The sequence below is a fragment of the Falco punctatus genome, assembly GCF_963210335.1.
Source record: "Falco punctatus genome assembly, chromosome: 4".
In the NCBI taxonomy this organism is placed as follows: Eukaryota; Metazoa; Chordata; class Aves; order Falconiformes; family Falconidae; genus Falco; species Falco punctatus.
In genome coordinates this window covers 24,376,628-24,389,130 of record NC_137583.1, presented here as the reverse complement: position 1 = coordinate 24,389,130, position 12,503 = coordinate 24,376,628, and the positions used below count along the sequence as shown (strand labels likewise).

Sequence of the window (12,503 nt, the reverse complement as noted above, 5' to 3'; positions counted from 1 at the left end):
AGCTATCCAAAGAATGGAGATCATAAACTGTTCTGTATTGTTGGTTATGGCAATGTCCAAATGAATTTCTGGAATCCAGTGCGCTGATTTATTGTACATATTCTGAAAGAGGCATTGTCTCTTGTCCCTGGTGCTTATATGGCAGAATTGCAAAGAAAAAAAAAAAAAGGCAATTCTGGGGGAGGGGGAGTCTGTGTAGTGTATTAAGTCGCCAGAAAAGGGATTTCCACTCTTCTCTGAGAGTTTGTTGTCATGGGGAAAGTGAGTGGGGTTTTAAAACATGATAACTAACATGTTTTAATTACCACATCTTTTTAAAATATCATTTAGCACCAACTGTAAGCGAAGATAATAATTAACTGTGCTAATTAACACTTGCACAACACACTGGAATTTTCTGCTGAAAGTCGCAATGTTCTTTTCTGGTGAGGGTGATGTAAAGCGTTGATTTAAGAGGGAAGAGCTGAAAGTCAGAGGGCAAAAGACGAATGGTCCAAGCTCTGAAATGCAGCTTGGAGGAAGCCTTGGAGAAAACAAATCAGATTTAGCCCTTGTTTTCCCAAGGGTCTGTCTTGCCTTCTAAGCGCGAGTGCGAGCAAGGGGCTCTCAATATTCTTTGGCTTGATTCTCTCAGACCACGTGGTTGTCGAAACTGCTCTCCGGGTCAACAGCAAAAACATTATCTGGGCCAATTTCACCATCTACGATTGCAAAAGAACTGGAAACATTTACCCGAAAAGAGCGTAAGTGACCCGGTGTGCAGGCAGCAGGGTGCGGCAGGCAGGGCTGGGGGGCGGGAGGCAGGTGGGGTGGCTGGAAACCGGGGGGTGCATGCATGTGGCCGGAGGGTCCCCCTGCGCAGGCTGATGGGGGGCACAGCATCCCCGCCAGCGGGGTGCGGGGGGCCTGGGCAGGATTTGGCAGGAGCTAGGGGGTGCGCTGCCAGGGATTTACAAAGGAGGGTCCTTGCGCCGTCTCGAGCCATCTGGACGTGTTGGGGTTTTTTTAAACATGAATAATATTTTTATATGAAGCTTGTTCTGTTAACCCTTACTCAGTGGAGCTGGCCGCTCCAGCAATCCCTGGAGGGGGTCTGTGGGGCGGTGAGGGAGGGGCACACTCCCTCTGCTCTCTTGCCCCTTCCAGCCCTGGGTGGGAGCAGTTGCCTACCCCTCACTAGCACGGTGGGCTGGAGGGGGGCTCTGGTGCCACCCACAGAAATTCATCTGCTTTTCAGGAGCACAGCAGTGGAGCCTGACACAGGGATCCCCATGCCCTGTGCAAACCGTGGAGGCAGGTGTGAGCGTGCCTGCCTCCCCGGAGAGAGAGAGATGGGGGGGGGGGGCGGGGGAAGAGCATTTTGGGGGAAAAGAGTGTTTTTCACTAAGGATGAGAGGGTGACTCCTGGTCTGCTGGGGCCTGGGGCCAGGCACTGGCACCGCAGGTGGTGACACCCCAGAGCTGCTCTTGGAGTGGCACAGGGGAGAATGGGCTCTGCCTGCATCCCCCACCAGCTTGCTGGGAGAGGAGGAGAGGAACACCCAGCAATTGCCACGGGTTTTTCCGGGCACCGTTGAAGACTGAGCACAATGCGAGAAGATTGATTGCACTGCAGAGGTTTGGCTCCCCTGAGCAGCCTGAAAGCTCCTTTTCTCACCACTCCATTTCTCACCTTTGCAATTTCAGCTGCACCAGCTGCCTCTCGACCAGGTGGAAGTGTCACTGGTGCCCCTCCACCTACACCTGCGTCTCCAACCACTCACAGTGTGATGATGCTCTGCAGATGAAGGTAAAGCCTGTCAAACTTCGCTGCTTCGGGCTACCTTCCCATGTCGTGGTGCTGTGGTTGTTGTTTCCCTTCTTCCTGGGGTTGGAGGCAGGTGGCTGGGATGTGGCAGCACTGCCCCAGTGCTTGGCGGGCAGCTCCAAGGGTGGCACTGCTTGGCACTGCTGACATGCTGCCTGGCCTTGGGGAGTCTCTGCAGCCCAAAATGCAGTGATAAGTGTCTCACTTCCAAAGGCTTTGCAGATGGGGAGCTGGAGGGCCGCCCTGGAGCACTGCTCTGTGTGCGTCATGTTTGCAGCGTTCCCCAGCAGCACGAGTGAGCTTGAGGCTGAGGCCAAGCTTAGACCATCTTGCCTTGAGGTCTCCAGGCTGAGCCTCACTTTATTTAGTGACCCTGCGGGGTCTTCAGGCACTGGTGCTCAGCAGGTCTCAGCCGCTCCTCCTGGCAAGCTCTGAGTCTCCTCCACCAGTGGCTGGCACTTGCTGGCCAGGGCTGGTCCCAGGCTGGAGGTGGGGCACCCTCCTCTTCTGGTGTCCAGGAGCTTGCAGGGCAGATGAGCTGCAGCTGTGCCATGCCATGCTGCACCGTGCCGTGCTGCGCCCAGAGGCATGCGTGTGTGAGGAGGGTGGCAGCCTGGCTAAAGCATTCGGCTGTCCCGGTGCCCTCAGCAGGTTCTATCCCTTGGCTCTTCACCACCTCTCATGTCTGGAGCAATGCCGCTGCCTCTCCACATCCTGGGACGCCTGGGTTTGAGTAATACAATAAATACAGCAATACTTTACAATTCATTTAGCTTTGGCTAGGCTGTTGCAGTGTGTTAATAATTTGCTGGAGCACTGCTGGTGGTGCTTGTCAAAAGGAGAAAATAGCCCCTTTCCAAATTATAGCTTTAATAACCCAGAGGCTCAGTGTGTTCCTGCTTCTGAAATTTAAATTGAAGTTAATTTAAATAAAATTGGCTTTTTAGCAATCAATCTGCCATATTTCCAAGCCAAGCTTTTACACTGTAGATTGAATATCCCTTTAGCACGGGTGCTCTGCTCTCATCTCAGCTCTTCCAGCGTTACCCATGCTTATTGCCGGCAGGAGTCGGTCCCTGTGTCAGACATCCCACCCTCACCCCCTGGGCTGACCCCAGGCTGGCCCTGCCATCTGCTCCCCTCCAGCAGGGAGGAGGTGGGTGGCTGCAAGTGCAGGGGACAGGGATGGAGATGGGGCCACCACACCACAGCTCCATGCGGTCATGTCTGGTGTAAAACCCCAGGAAACGTTTCCCGTCCCTGCTGGGTGGCAGCCGGGCAAGGGCTCCTGGCAGTGTAAGACAGTGCTGGTCAGTCCTCTGGCTTGTGAAGCGTGTCTGGATCGGTTGTGCTTCCCTTGGTGCACACAGGCAGCTCGAACCAGGCGGCGTGAGGAAGCACCCTCCACTTTGTCAACTTCCCAGGATTCAGAAAATATCTGGCGTTTTTCTCTTGCTGTCTGGATGGGTGGAGGGCACGGGAAAGCCATCACCGATGGCTGCTCCTGGTGTGGCACCCACGTGCTGGGTTGCCACTCGGGGCTGGGGCACTGCCTGCCTGCAGCACTGGGTGATGTCAGGGCTGTGGGGATGGCTGGGGACCGCCACGGATGAGTCCTCAGTCAGTGTTTTTAGTCGTGGCTGGTAGGCGTTGAGTTTCTCATTAAATGTAGGGGAAGAGCTTGGGCTGCGAGAGGACTTCTGAAGAAGGTTCTGCATTACTGAATTGACTTTTTCCTTGACAAAGCGCCGTGTAGCCTGTGACTTAGCTGGCAAACACAAAAGTTGCCTGAGATAATTTGTGTCCTTTGGCTCAAGTGTAGCTGCTGCTTGAAAGGCAGGGGAAGAGCAGTTACTCGGCGGAGCAGGGAGCCTTGTGTTTTCCTGGCTCAGCCCAGGTGTCCCTCCCAGCCTGCATGTGGGGAGATGCCAGGGAGGGTTTGAGCACCAGGTCGTGCCGTGTCTGGCTGCTCCCTCATTCCCTGTCCCTGACCCCCCCACACACAGGGCTGCTGGCGGGGGAACAAGCCATGAAACTGAGGCTGTGGGGGTAAGACCCTGCTACAGTGCCTGTGCCGATGGTGGGAGGGCACCGGGCTTCTCGCATGGAGCCTCCTGGGGCCAGACCCGAGCAATGCCTTGTAAACCCAAACCCGAGGTGGTGCTGCTGACCAGTGATGCCTGCCACGGCACTGGAGTTGCTGTGGGACCTGGCATGCCAGCCGTTGGGTCTCACGGGTCTGCATGGGAAGTCCCAGGGCACAGGAGCAAAGGGTGAGCGAGGTGAGGGTGGCAGCTGTGGCACAGCAAACAGGGAGCAGTCCGAGCCAGGAGTGCAGGGACCATGTACCTGCCATGGTCCCTCTGAGCTGGTAGGGCATCCCTGCCCTGTCTGAGCTTGCTCTTTCCCTGGCGTGCCTGCCGGCACCCAGCACCTGTGCAGCCACACAACCAAACCCAGCAGAGACATTGTTCTGCTCCTAGGCACCAGTGCCGCTGTGGAGGGGGAACACACAGGTGCTGGGGCAGCTGGACCCTGGCAGCCCAGCGTCTGATCTGCCTCCATGGCCACAGGGACCGTGCGGGACAGCATGGCACTTGGGTGCTTGTGTGTCGTCACTAGGAACAGCTGCTCTTCTGCCTGGAGAGAGAAAATTAGGGTTGTGGACACGGGTCTTGAGAAGCCTCGCCTACATGTTAGGGAGAGCTGCACCCACTCTTCCCACTCTGCTCCCGTTGCTTCAAGCAGACAGCAAGTCCTCTGGTAGGTTTAACTGTGCTTATCCTTCCTTAAGGGTAACCATGCCTGTCCTTGCTTTCTTGCCTCTGATCTCTTACTCCAGAGGTGAAGTTCTGTTGGCTGCTGGGCCTGGTTTGGTCACATTTCCATTTTATCTCTGTCTTCCTTAGCTCTTCCCGCTGATTTCAGCGAGCAACCTGCAGGACAAGGTGCTCTGTAGCTCTGGAAACATGATGCCTCATCCTACACCCTGAGTTTTCAGTAAACGAACAATTGCTGGCATGGCTGTACCTGAAAATTGGTCCACTGGGAAGCCAGCATCATACTGGCTTCATCCGCAGCATTTTAAACATTCAGACCCTTTGCCCTGATGCAGACGTGAATGATACAATCAGCTGGAAATCTCTATTTCTAGCTGCTGATGAACAGCAGGAGAAGGGGCTGCAAGACGACAAGTTAATCAGTCCTCTAAAGTGTATTTATCTAGCAAGCTATGCCAGCTGCTGTGACATGCAAGGACGCACCAGGCCATAGGAGCTTTTGCATGAATTTTCAGTTGTAGCCCTGCTGGTTTTATTTTAACTCTTTTGAGTCACCTAGAAGAGGCTTGGGACTGAAATTTCTCTCCAGTGCTTTGCTTTGTTGTTTTACTTCTCTTATCACGTGCATCTCTGTTATTTAATCCCCTTGTTTAGGCAGCACCAACTGTGCTTGGTTAAGATGAGTGTCCTGATAACAATGAAGCGTGTTTTCCACAAACAGACACTTCCAGATAGTTCCCTGACCACTAGCTAGGTCTGGGGAAGGCAAGAAGTAAACCTTATGCTCACTGCATGTACAGCACCAAGGATGTGTCCTGCCAGGCGTCTCAGCTCTAGGAGGGCAGGCTCTACCTCTCATCAGCGCAGCAGCAGCATTGTCATCAGTGGAGTCACAGTGGGGTAACCCTTAATGCAAGTGAGAAGGAAATCTTGCCTGCTGCAAATTATTCTGCATAATGGACCAAATATTTTGCTGTCTTTTACCCCAATGGCTCCACTGTCAAAGGCATTAATCTGGATGTACCCTGGGGCAACGGAGAATCTGGCTTCATTTTTGCTGTAGTTTTGCAGTGTGATTTACATCTCATGAGAGAACAGGATGGGCTTGTCATACAGACTTGAATTCTGAGTCAGCTCCAGTATCTGAGCCATCAATTTAAAGTGAGGACAAAAGCAGAGGGACAGATGACCTTTTAAGATCATTTTTCAGCTTTATTTAGGCCTCTCATTTCAGCTGTCCTACTGCTGCAGTCCCCTTGCTGAAGCCCCCGTAGCTCATTATACCCTCTCCTCTGCGTGCAGACGCATGTACACACAAACCCCTGCACACTTCTGAAATGGCATTGAGCAGGAGGGAGACCGCTGGAAAGCAAAATCTCTGCAGGGGCTTGCAGAAATGCACGTTGAGATGTATGAGACATCAGCTTCCAGCTGGCAGGAGGGGGGACACACCAGCAGATTTGCTGTTGTAGGCTGCAGTGCCTCTTTTCAGTGTCACTACAGCCCCGTCTTCTAAGGTTTAAGTGCATGTAGTGAGGAAGCTGCCCAGAGTGGCAGCTGAGGAGTGTGTATGCATTTGCTTTTTACCTGGGAGTAATCCAGTGCAGGAAGATGAAAGTGCAGGCTTGGCAGCCCCGCTGCCCAGGGGCCAGGAGCTGCCGATGTCCCCAAGCTGGCGGTGAAGCCTGGCAGCAGCGAGAGGGGAATTGCTGCTGTTCCTGCTGTGCTCCTGCCTGTGCCTGGCCATGGCTGCCAGCCCCACTGCTGCCCGCAAGCCCTCCTGGAGACCTGGCCACCACCGTGCTGTGGCGATCTGGCAGCTAGAGGAGGGGTGGATTTTAAGGCAGTGCCACGCTGGGCTGGACTTGAAGCCTTCCTCACAGGGAGGAAAGCTGCACGTGGCATTACCACTCTGCATCACGGTGCCATTTTGATATTTCACTTTCTGGGGTTACAGTGTGATCTGACTTTACAGATGTAGTGAAATTAATCTTAGCAAGGGCCCTGATGTGTCACCTTGCCTCATTGTTGAGGATGCTCAGTGTGCACCCAGCTAATCTCTCTTTTTTTTTTCTTTTTTTTTTTTTTTTCTTGTTTTGTACCTAACAGAGGAAAATTGACTGTCCACGAATTGTACCTGCCTCTTTGGACCCAATGCCCACAGGAGTATCTCGGGACATCACGATCTCAGTGGCTAATGCGACTTTCTCTAAGGTAAATGAGTTCCTAGAGAGACTGGGAAGGCTCAGATGAGCCTAGGGCCGAGCGTCCTGTGTTGGCTAAGCCACTACTTGCAGTACAGCATGGAAATATGTTTTAACTTAACTTCTGGTTGTCACTGCAGAGCTGTTTTTTTGGTGAAAAAAACTTCTGTGAAATTTTATGGAATGAAAATTGTCATAGGGCAAAAACCAGGAGTGGACATCAAATGGTGCTTTTGGAGATGAGTTGCACGCCAGCAGGAACCAGAGGAATTTGGGGCAGAGAGGCTGGGCACTGGGAAAGTATTGTATTTGTAGTGTACTGGTATTTGTAGAAAGCTGCCCTGTGTCACTTTGGGTCAAGACTTCAGCAGTGCCTGTGGGGCCTGGCTGGCCATGCCCCTGCCAAGAATACCTGCGCGCTGGCAGCTCCTCTTTTTGCAGGGAAAGGAGAAAACTGGGAATGCTGTGGAGCTGCCCGGCTTGCTGCACGGGGGGTGCTGCCGGGGTGTCACGCAGGCACCGCTTCCACCAGACCTCCTGCCCTTTTGCACGGGGCAGAAGGGAGCTCTCCCCGCCTGGCTGGGGCTGCCACTTCCCGCACCGGCCTGGCTGCTGTGAAGGGGGATGTGCCCTCTGCAATCAGCAGAACAGGACGAGAAACCCTTCTTCCTCTGTGGATGCTGGAGGTGGCTGAAGAGGAAGCAATACCGTGTGTAACCCAATAGGAAATGAAGTCAGCAGGAAAGGGGCCAAGGCACTGCGCTTGCGGGGGCTCCGGCAGTCCGGCTTCCTCCCGCTGCCACCCGCAAGCTGTCCCAGGGCACCAGGCAGTGTTCCTTCCCCTGCTGCCAGAGCTCGGGGCTTCAGAGCCGCTGCGTGCCCCGACACCTTCACTGCTGCGGGGCACTGCCCGGGCATGGGGCGAGGGTTGAGGGGCACGGGCCAGCCCACAGAACAGAAGCTGCCTGGGTGCAGGTGATGCACTGGAGGAAATTCCAGTTTTCCCCTCATGGCCACGTGTGTGTTCACTGAGCCAGCAGCTGCCTGCCAGGAGTCTGGTGCTTTCTTTCATGTCTTTTATCAGATCTGTCAGTTTTCAAAGGATAGTTAGACCTCAGTAGTGGTGGAGCATCAACCTGCTTGGAGATAGGAGTTTTTCCTGCAGGATGGGGGCACAGCAGTAACTCGGGGCAGGATATCATGCTTCTGTTATCAGGAAAGCAGCACAGAAGACCTGCCTTTGAATGTACTCCTGGCTGGGTCCTCATTTGAATTAGAGATTTGCTCTCTGCAGTTGTTGGGAGGAGGAGGAAGGTGGCTTTGAGCTCGGTTCATGGACTGGTTTGGTCTGATTTGGGTGAGGCAGCTTCGGACCACATTTGCTCTTGGTCTGCATTGCAGCATGAGCTGCAAAACACCCCCGGTCCCGAGGAAGCCAGGTACCCTGCTGGTAGGGGCTACGAGAGCATAGCCGAGCCAGGCACATCTCCTGGTCTGTGCATGCCGTGGGTCAGGCACGTCTCCTGGTCTGTGCACGCACCATGTTCCCGACTGCAGGTGGCTGCCCCATGCCTGGTCATCACACTTCACAGCAGCATGTTGGGCGAGACAGGGACAGGGCTTGGCTGCACATGCGATGCTCAGCCCGCAGCAGTTTTATGTGTAGGTGTGTGGCAGAGCCGGGTTAATGAGGCACAGACCACAGTCCCATTTACAGTGTGGAGTTCTGATCTCCTGTTTGGCTTGAATGCAGTCAGGTGCTGATGGCAGAAAGAAGGTGAGACACTGGTGCCTGCCATATCAGCTGACTGAGCTAGAGAACTGCAGAAACGGTTGTTGCAGCCATCCTACGCTTGTCTTCCCTCTCCCAGGAGACAGCTCTGGAGTGCCATTTTGGGACAGACAGGACGTTTGAAGCCCGGTGGGTGAACTCCTCCGCTGTGGAGTGCGTACACGTGCTGGTGAGTCAGGGGGTAAGGCTGCCAGCCCCTGCTCCCCCTGCAGCGTGGTGCAGGTCCGAGGGTGAGAGGGTCTTGCTCCCAACCTTCCACCCAGCAGCTGGGATGCTGCCCCCTCTCCTGCCTTCCTCCTGCTTCCAGCTGAAAAAAGTGCAAACTGGGTTCTCCCCTCCAGCAAGAAGCTTTTTGCCTGTGCTGGTAGGGCGTTCACGAGTTGCTCATACTGCGGTGTCTGCTCCGTGGGTGTCTGCAGTGGCTCCAGCCCCTGCTCCACTGGGGTCCGCTGGAGTGTGGGAAGGAGCTGCTTGTTTACCTTTCTAAATGGGAAGAGTTCAGTTCAGGCAAAAAATTTGGCCACCTTTCAGTGTTGCTATTTCTGTAGCTTTTATGCTGAACTAGGAACTGGCCTGAGAAAATGCTCAGGCGCTCGCTGAAGAGCGGTGGGGGCAAACTGCACCTCTGAAATGCAGCAAACGTTTGGGTTTCCACCGATGGGAATACTGTGAGTAGAAGCTGGAGAGGAGCACTTTCCCATCACGTCACCTGCAAAACTGTATTGTAGCCCGGCACTGAAAATGTGCAGACTGGCCAGTCTGTTAGTTTTCCTGTCCACTTCCTCTAAAAATAGCAGCAAGCCAGGGTTCTGCTCTTGCTGCGGTGTGCGCCGTGCCCCAGTGCCCTTCGTCGGGACCTCAGCAAAATAATTAAAACAAAAAATGAGCCTTCCCTCTCTTCTCTCTGCTAAAGATGAGACCCTCCTGTACTGAGAAGCAGTGGTCAGAGAAGTCTCACGAGGAATGTTAATCCATGTAAGTGTGTGTATGGAACCTTGTATTTTACTACATTTCCTAAGCTTTTGTTTATTTGTTTTTTGTGTGCAGCTCCATACATCAGAAAAAAGCCATCTCTTCCCAGTGAACCTTCAGCTGAAGGACAGACCAGACAGATTTATCGACAGCCCAGAGATGATGACAGGTCTGAGTTGAAAATATTTTTATTCTGCTCTCATCTGGTCAGCTTGAATGACTCTCAAATGCTGGCAAAGTTTATGGATTCAGGAGAGACACCATGGCTCAGGCGGGCACAGCTTGGTTCCTTCCCTCGGGCACACGCAAAAACCGTGTTTCCACGGAGCGGCAGCCGTGTGAACGTGTGCCCAGGGACCAGGCGGGTGCCTGCAAACATCCATCCCCTTTAGACTCAGGGAAAGGCAAGCTCTGTCCTTGAGCACAGGCAGCGGCTGAGGTCTTGCCTGCCCCGGGACGGGGCATGGCAGTGCTCTGGGTCACTGCAGAGATGTGGGGCATTCCTCGGGGTGGAGGGGGGGGGTGGGGGGGAGATAAGGGATGGGGGTGGGCTCGGCCCTGCCCTCTTACAGGAGTGTGGCATCAAGGTTCAGCATGCTGTAAACATTGAGTCCTTTCTTTTTTTCTTTCTCCTGTGCTGAGAAGGAATAAAATGTGTAAACACATTTCACCCTTGGCCTGCTCTCTGTCTCTGGGAAGAATGCTCGGATTCCCAAAAAAAGCCCTTGCTACATCAGCAGACTAAGGCAGGCAGGCAAAGAGTCAGATTAGGAGTGCACTCAGACAAGGCATTTAGATAGGACAAGCCCAACCAGTCAGCCAAGAGAGCCGGCGTTTGCACAGCAGCCGCCTCTCCCTGCCCGGCCGGAGCTCCATGGTTGCACCCGGCCATGTGCCCTCGCAGGGGTCAGCAGGTCTGGGCTCTCCTCCCTCTCGGTAGTGTCGGCAGTTGTAGTAGAAGGAATGGAAGGAACTGATTCACCCTAGATACAAATGAGAACTGGATGCCTGAAGTGATATTTTTCTTTGAAGGCAGAGAAACATTAACACTATCAGACCCAGGATAAAAAGGTTTCCCCACAGTAAACCCCAGTGTATAAAGGAGGCTTATCTTGCAAAGCATTCCATATTGGTGAAATAACCTTTGAAACACCAGCACGGGTAGGCATGAGACATGACTTCCTTGCAGAAAGAAGAGAGCATCGATATTTGTGAGATACAGAGGTGACCCCGAGGAGAGGGGTGGGAGGTCTGAGCTCAGACTGTTTTGATGTGCAAGAGAAGGCTCTTAGTTCTCAGCGTGGGTGGTGCTGGGAGCAGGAATGACAGCGGAAAGACCGTGGTGGAATGCCCCCTCCTCCTGCGTGGAGGATCTCGCTTACACAGACTGTGTGCGTCGATCTGAATTTGCCAGAATATTTGGAGTTCCCATGGGACCCTTAGACTGCTCTGGCTCCTCCTCGCCTTGATCAGATCGGTGCAAGTTAAATTGGAGAGGCTGACTTGCAAGCAGAGAGAGAGATCTGCCTGGCCAATTATAAATCTGTGCATCTTTTATACTGTCTGTAATGGAATTGCTGTTATTAGTGTTCATTATTTCCATGTTTATTAGCTTTTATTATAAACTGCATTTTGGTAGTCTGCTGAAAAAAATCCCAGCTCTTTGCTGTTGAGTGGAAAACCAACCGGTGTAACTCACTGGGTGGACTCAACACGAGGTAAAGTAAGCTCATTTTTTGGTGGATAATGGGGGACTCCCCCCCCTCCCCCTCCTCACACCCCGTGCTGATGATGTTTCCTTAGCACAGGCACAGGCAGACTGCTGAAGGCTGAGGGATTCATTAGTTGCTTATGAAGCACCTTGAGATCGTTCCATGAACAGAAGTGCAAAATGTGACTGTTTCTTTGTTTTATGTTCTCCTGCAGTCTCCTCTGGGGAAAAGGGTGTGAAAGCAATGTTTCCTGAGTGTTTCTGGCTGTTTATCTCAGCGGATACCCACACTCTAGCAGCAGGAGTCTTTAGGCTGGAGAGGAAATGTAACCTAGGGCACCAGCTAATGAAGAGGTGAAAGCGGTGTAGGAGAAAGATGTGGAAGCTGAGCTGAGCAGATCTGAAGGGAAAAGTCAACGAAAGGGGCCTGTGGTCACCCGGGGGAAGGAAAGGAACTGTAAACACTGTACAAAGCACTGTAACCATCCGATTTTTGTCAGTGTGTGGAGGCAATGTGATTGCTTTGCTAACAGGATGGAGCCAGCTTTGCCAAGCAGCTTCCCATGTGGATGCTGAGAGTTGGAAACATGTAGCATAAATCGACAAAAGGTTCCGAGTTTGAGTGTTGTTTGTGTTTAGAGGGGAAGAAAAAGGAAAAGAAAGTGCTAAATTACATTGCAGTGAGAACAAGCACCTAGTCCTTCTGGGAAATCTTTGGGATGGCAGCCAAGCGCTCCCTTATTTTGCTGTATGTGCAAGATGCTCTGCTCATCCACTGGATTTCAGATGTTACTTGGATTAATATAGCCGGGGAGGGGGTGGGGGGTGGGTTGGGGGCTGTTTGCCTCACACTAAGCAAAGCTGTGAAAGTCTCAGGCCCAGGAGCTCACATTTTCTGTTGTCTCTGGTGGTTTAGTGGAGGTGTACAACTGTGCGACTGGGAGTGCTGACTGTTCTCAGTGCCTGGGGAGGGAGGACCTGGGGCACCGCTGCATCTGGAGTGAGAGCAGCTCCAGCTGCAGGCTGCACAGTGAGCCCCCACAGGTCTCGGATGTCTGCCCAGCACCAGAGATTAAGAAGGTAAGACCCAAATGCAACGTGGAGGGCACGCATGGTGTGGCAGGCAGCAGAGGGCCAAAAGCCGCTGCCTTCTCCCCAGCTGGGGGCAAAGGAGGAACCACGCTTTGCCCCTGGCGTAGGACAGGGTCAAGACCAGCACTGAATTATTCACTGGGTT

At 53.2% G+C, this 12,503-nt stretch overlaps 1 protein-coding gene across 1 annotated transcript in view; it reads left to right on the top strand.

Moving 5' to 3' along the window:
* Window positions 1-12,503, top strand: part of PLXND1 (plexin D1) — an 83,751-nt gene that overhangs the window by 28,700 nt on the left and 42,548 nt on the right. Inside the window, exons 7-12 of the mRNA XM_080387541.1 lie at window positions 635-743; window positions 1,687-1,789; window positions 6,697-6,801; window positions 8,663-8,752; window positions 9,631-9,724; window positions 12,183-12,346. Coding sequence (XP_080243667.1) covers window positions 635-743; window positions 1,687-1,789; window positions 6,697-6,801; window positions 8,663-8,752; window positions 9,631-9,724; window positions 12,183-12,346 — 665 coding nt within the window. The remainder of the gene's footprint in view (window positions 1-634; window positions 744-1,686; window positions 1,790-6,696; window positions 6,802-8,662; window positions 8,753-9,630; window positions 9,725-12,182; window positions 12,347-12,503) is intronic.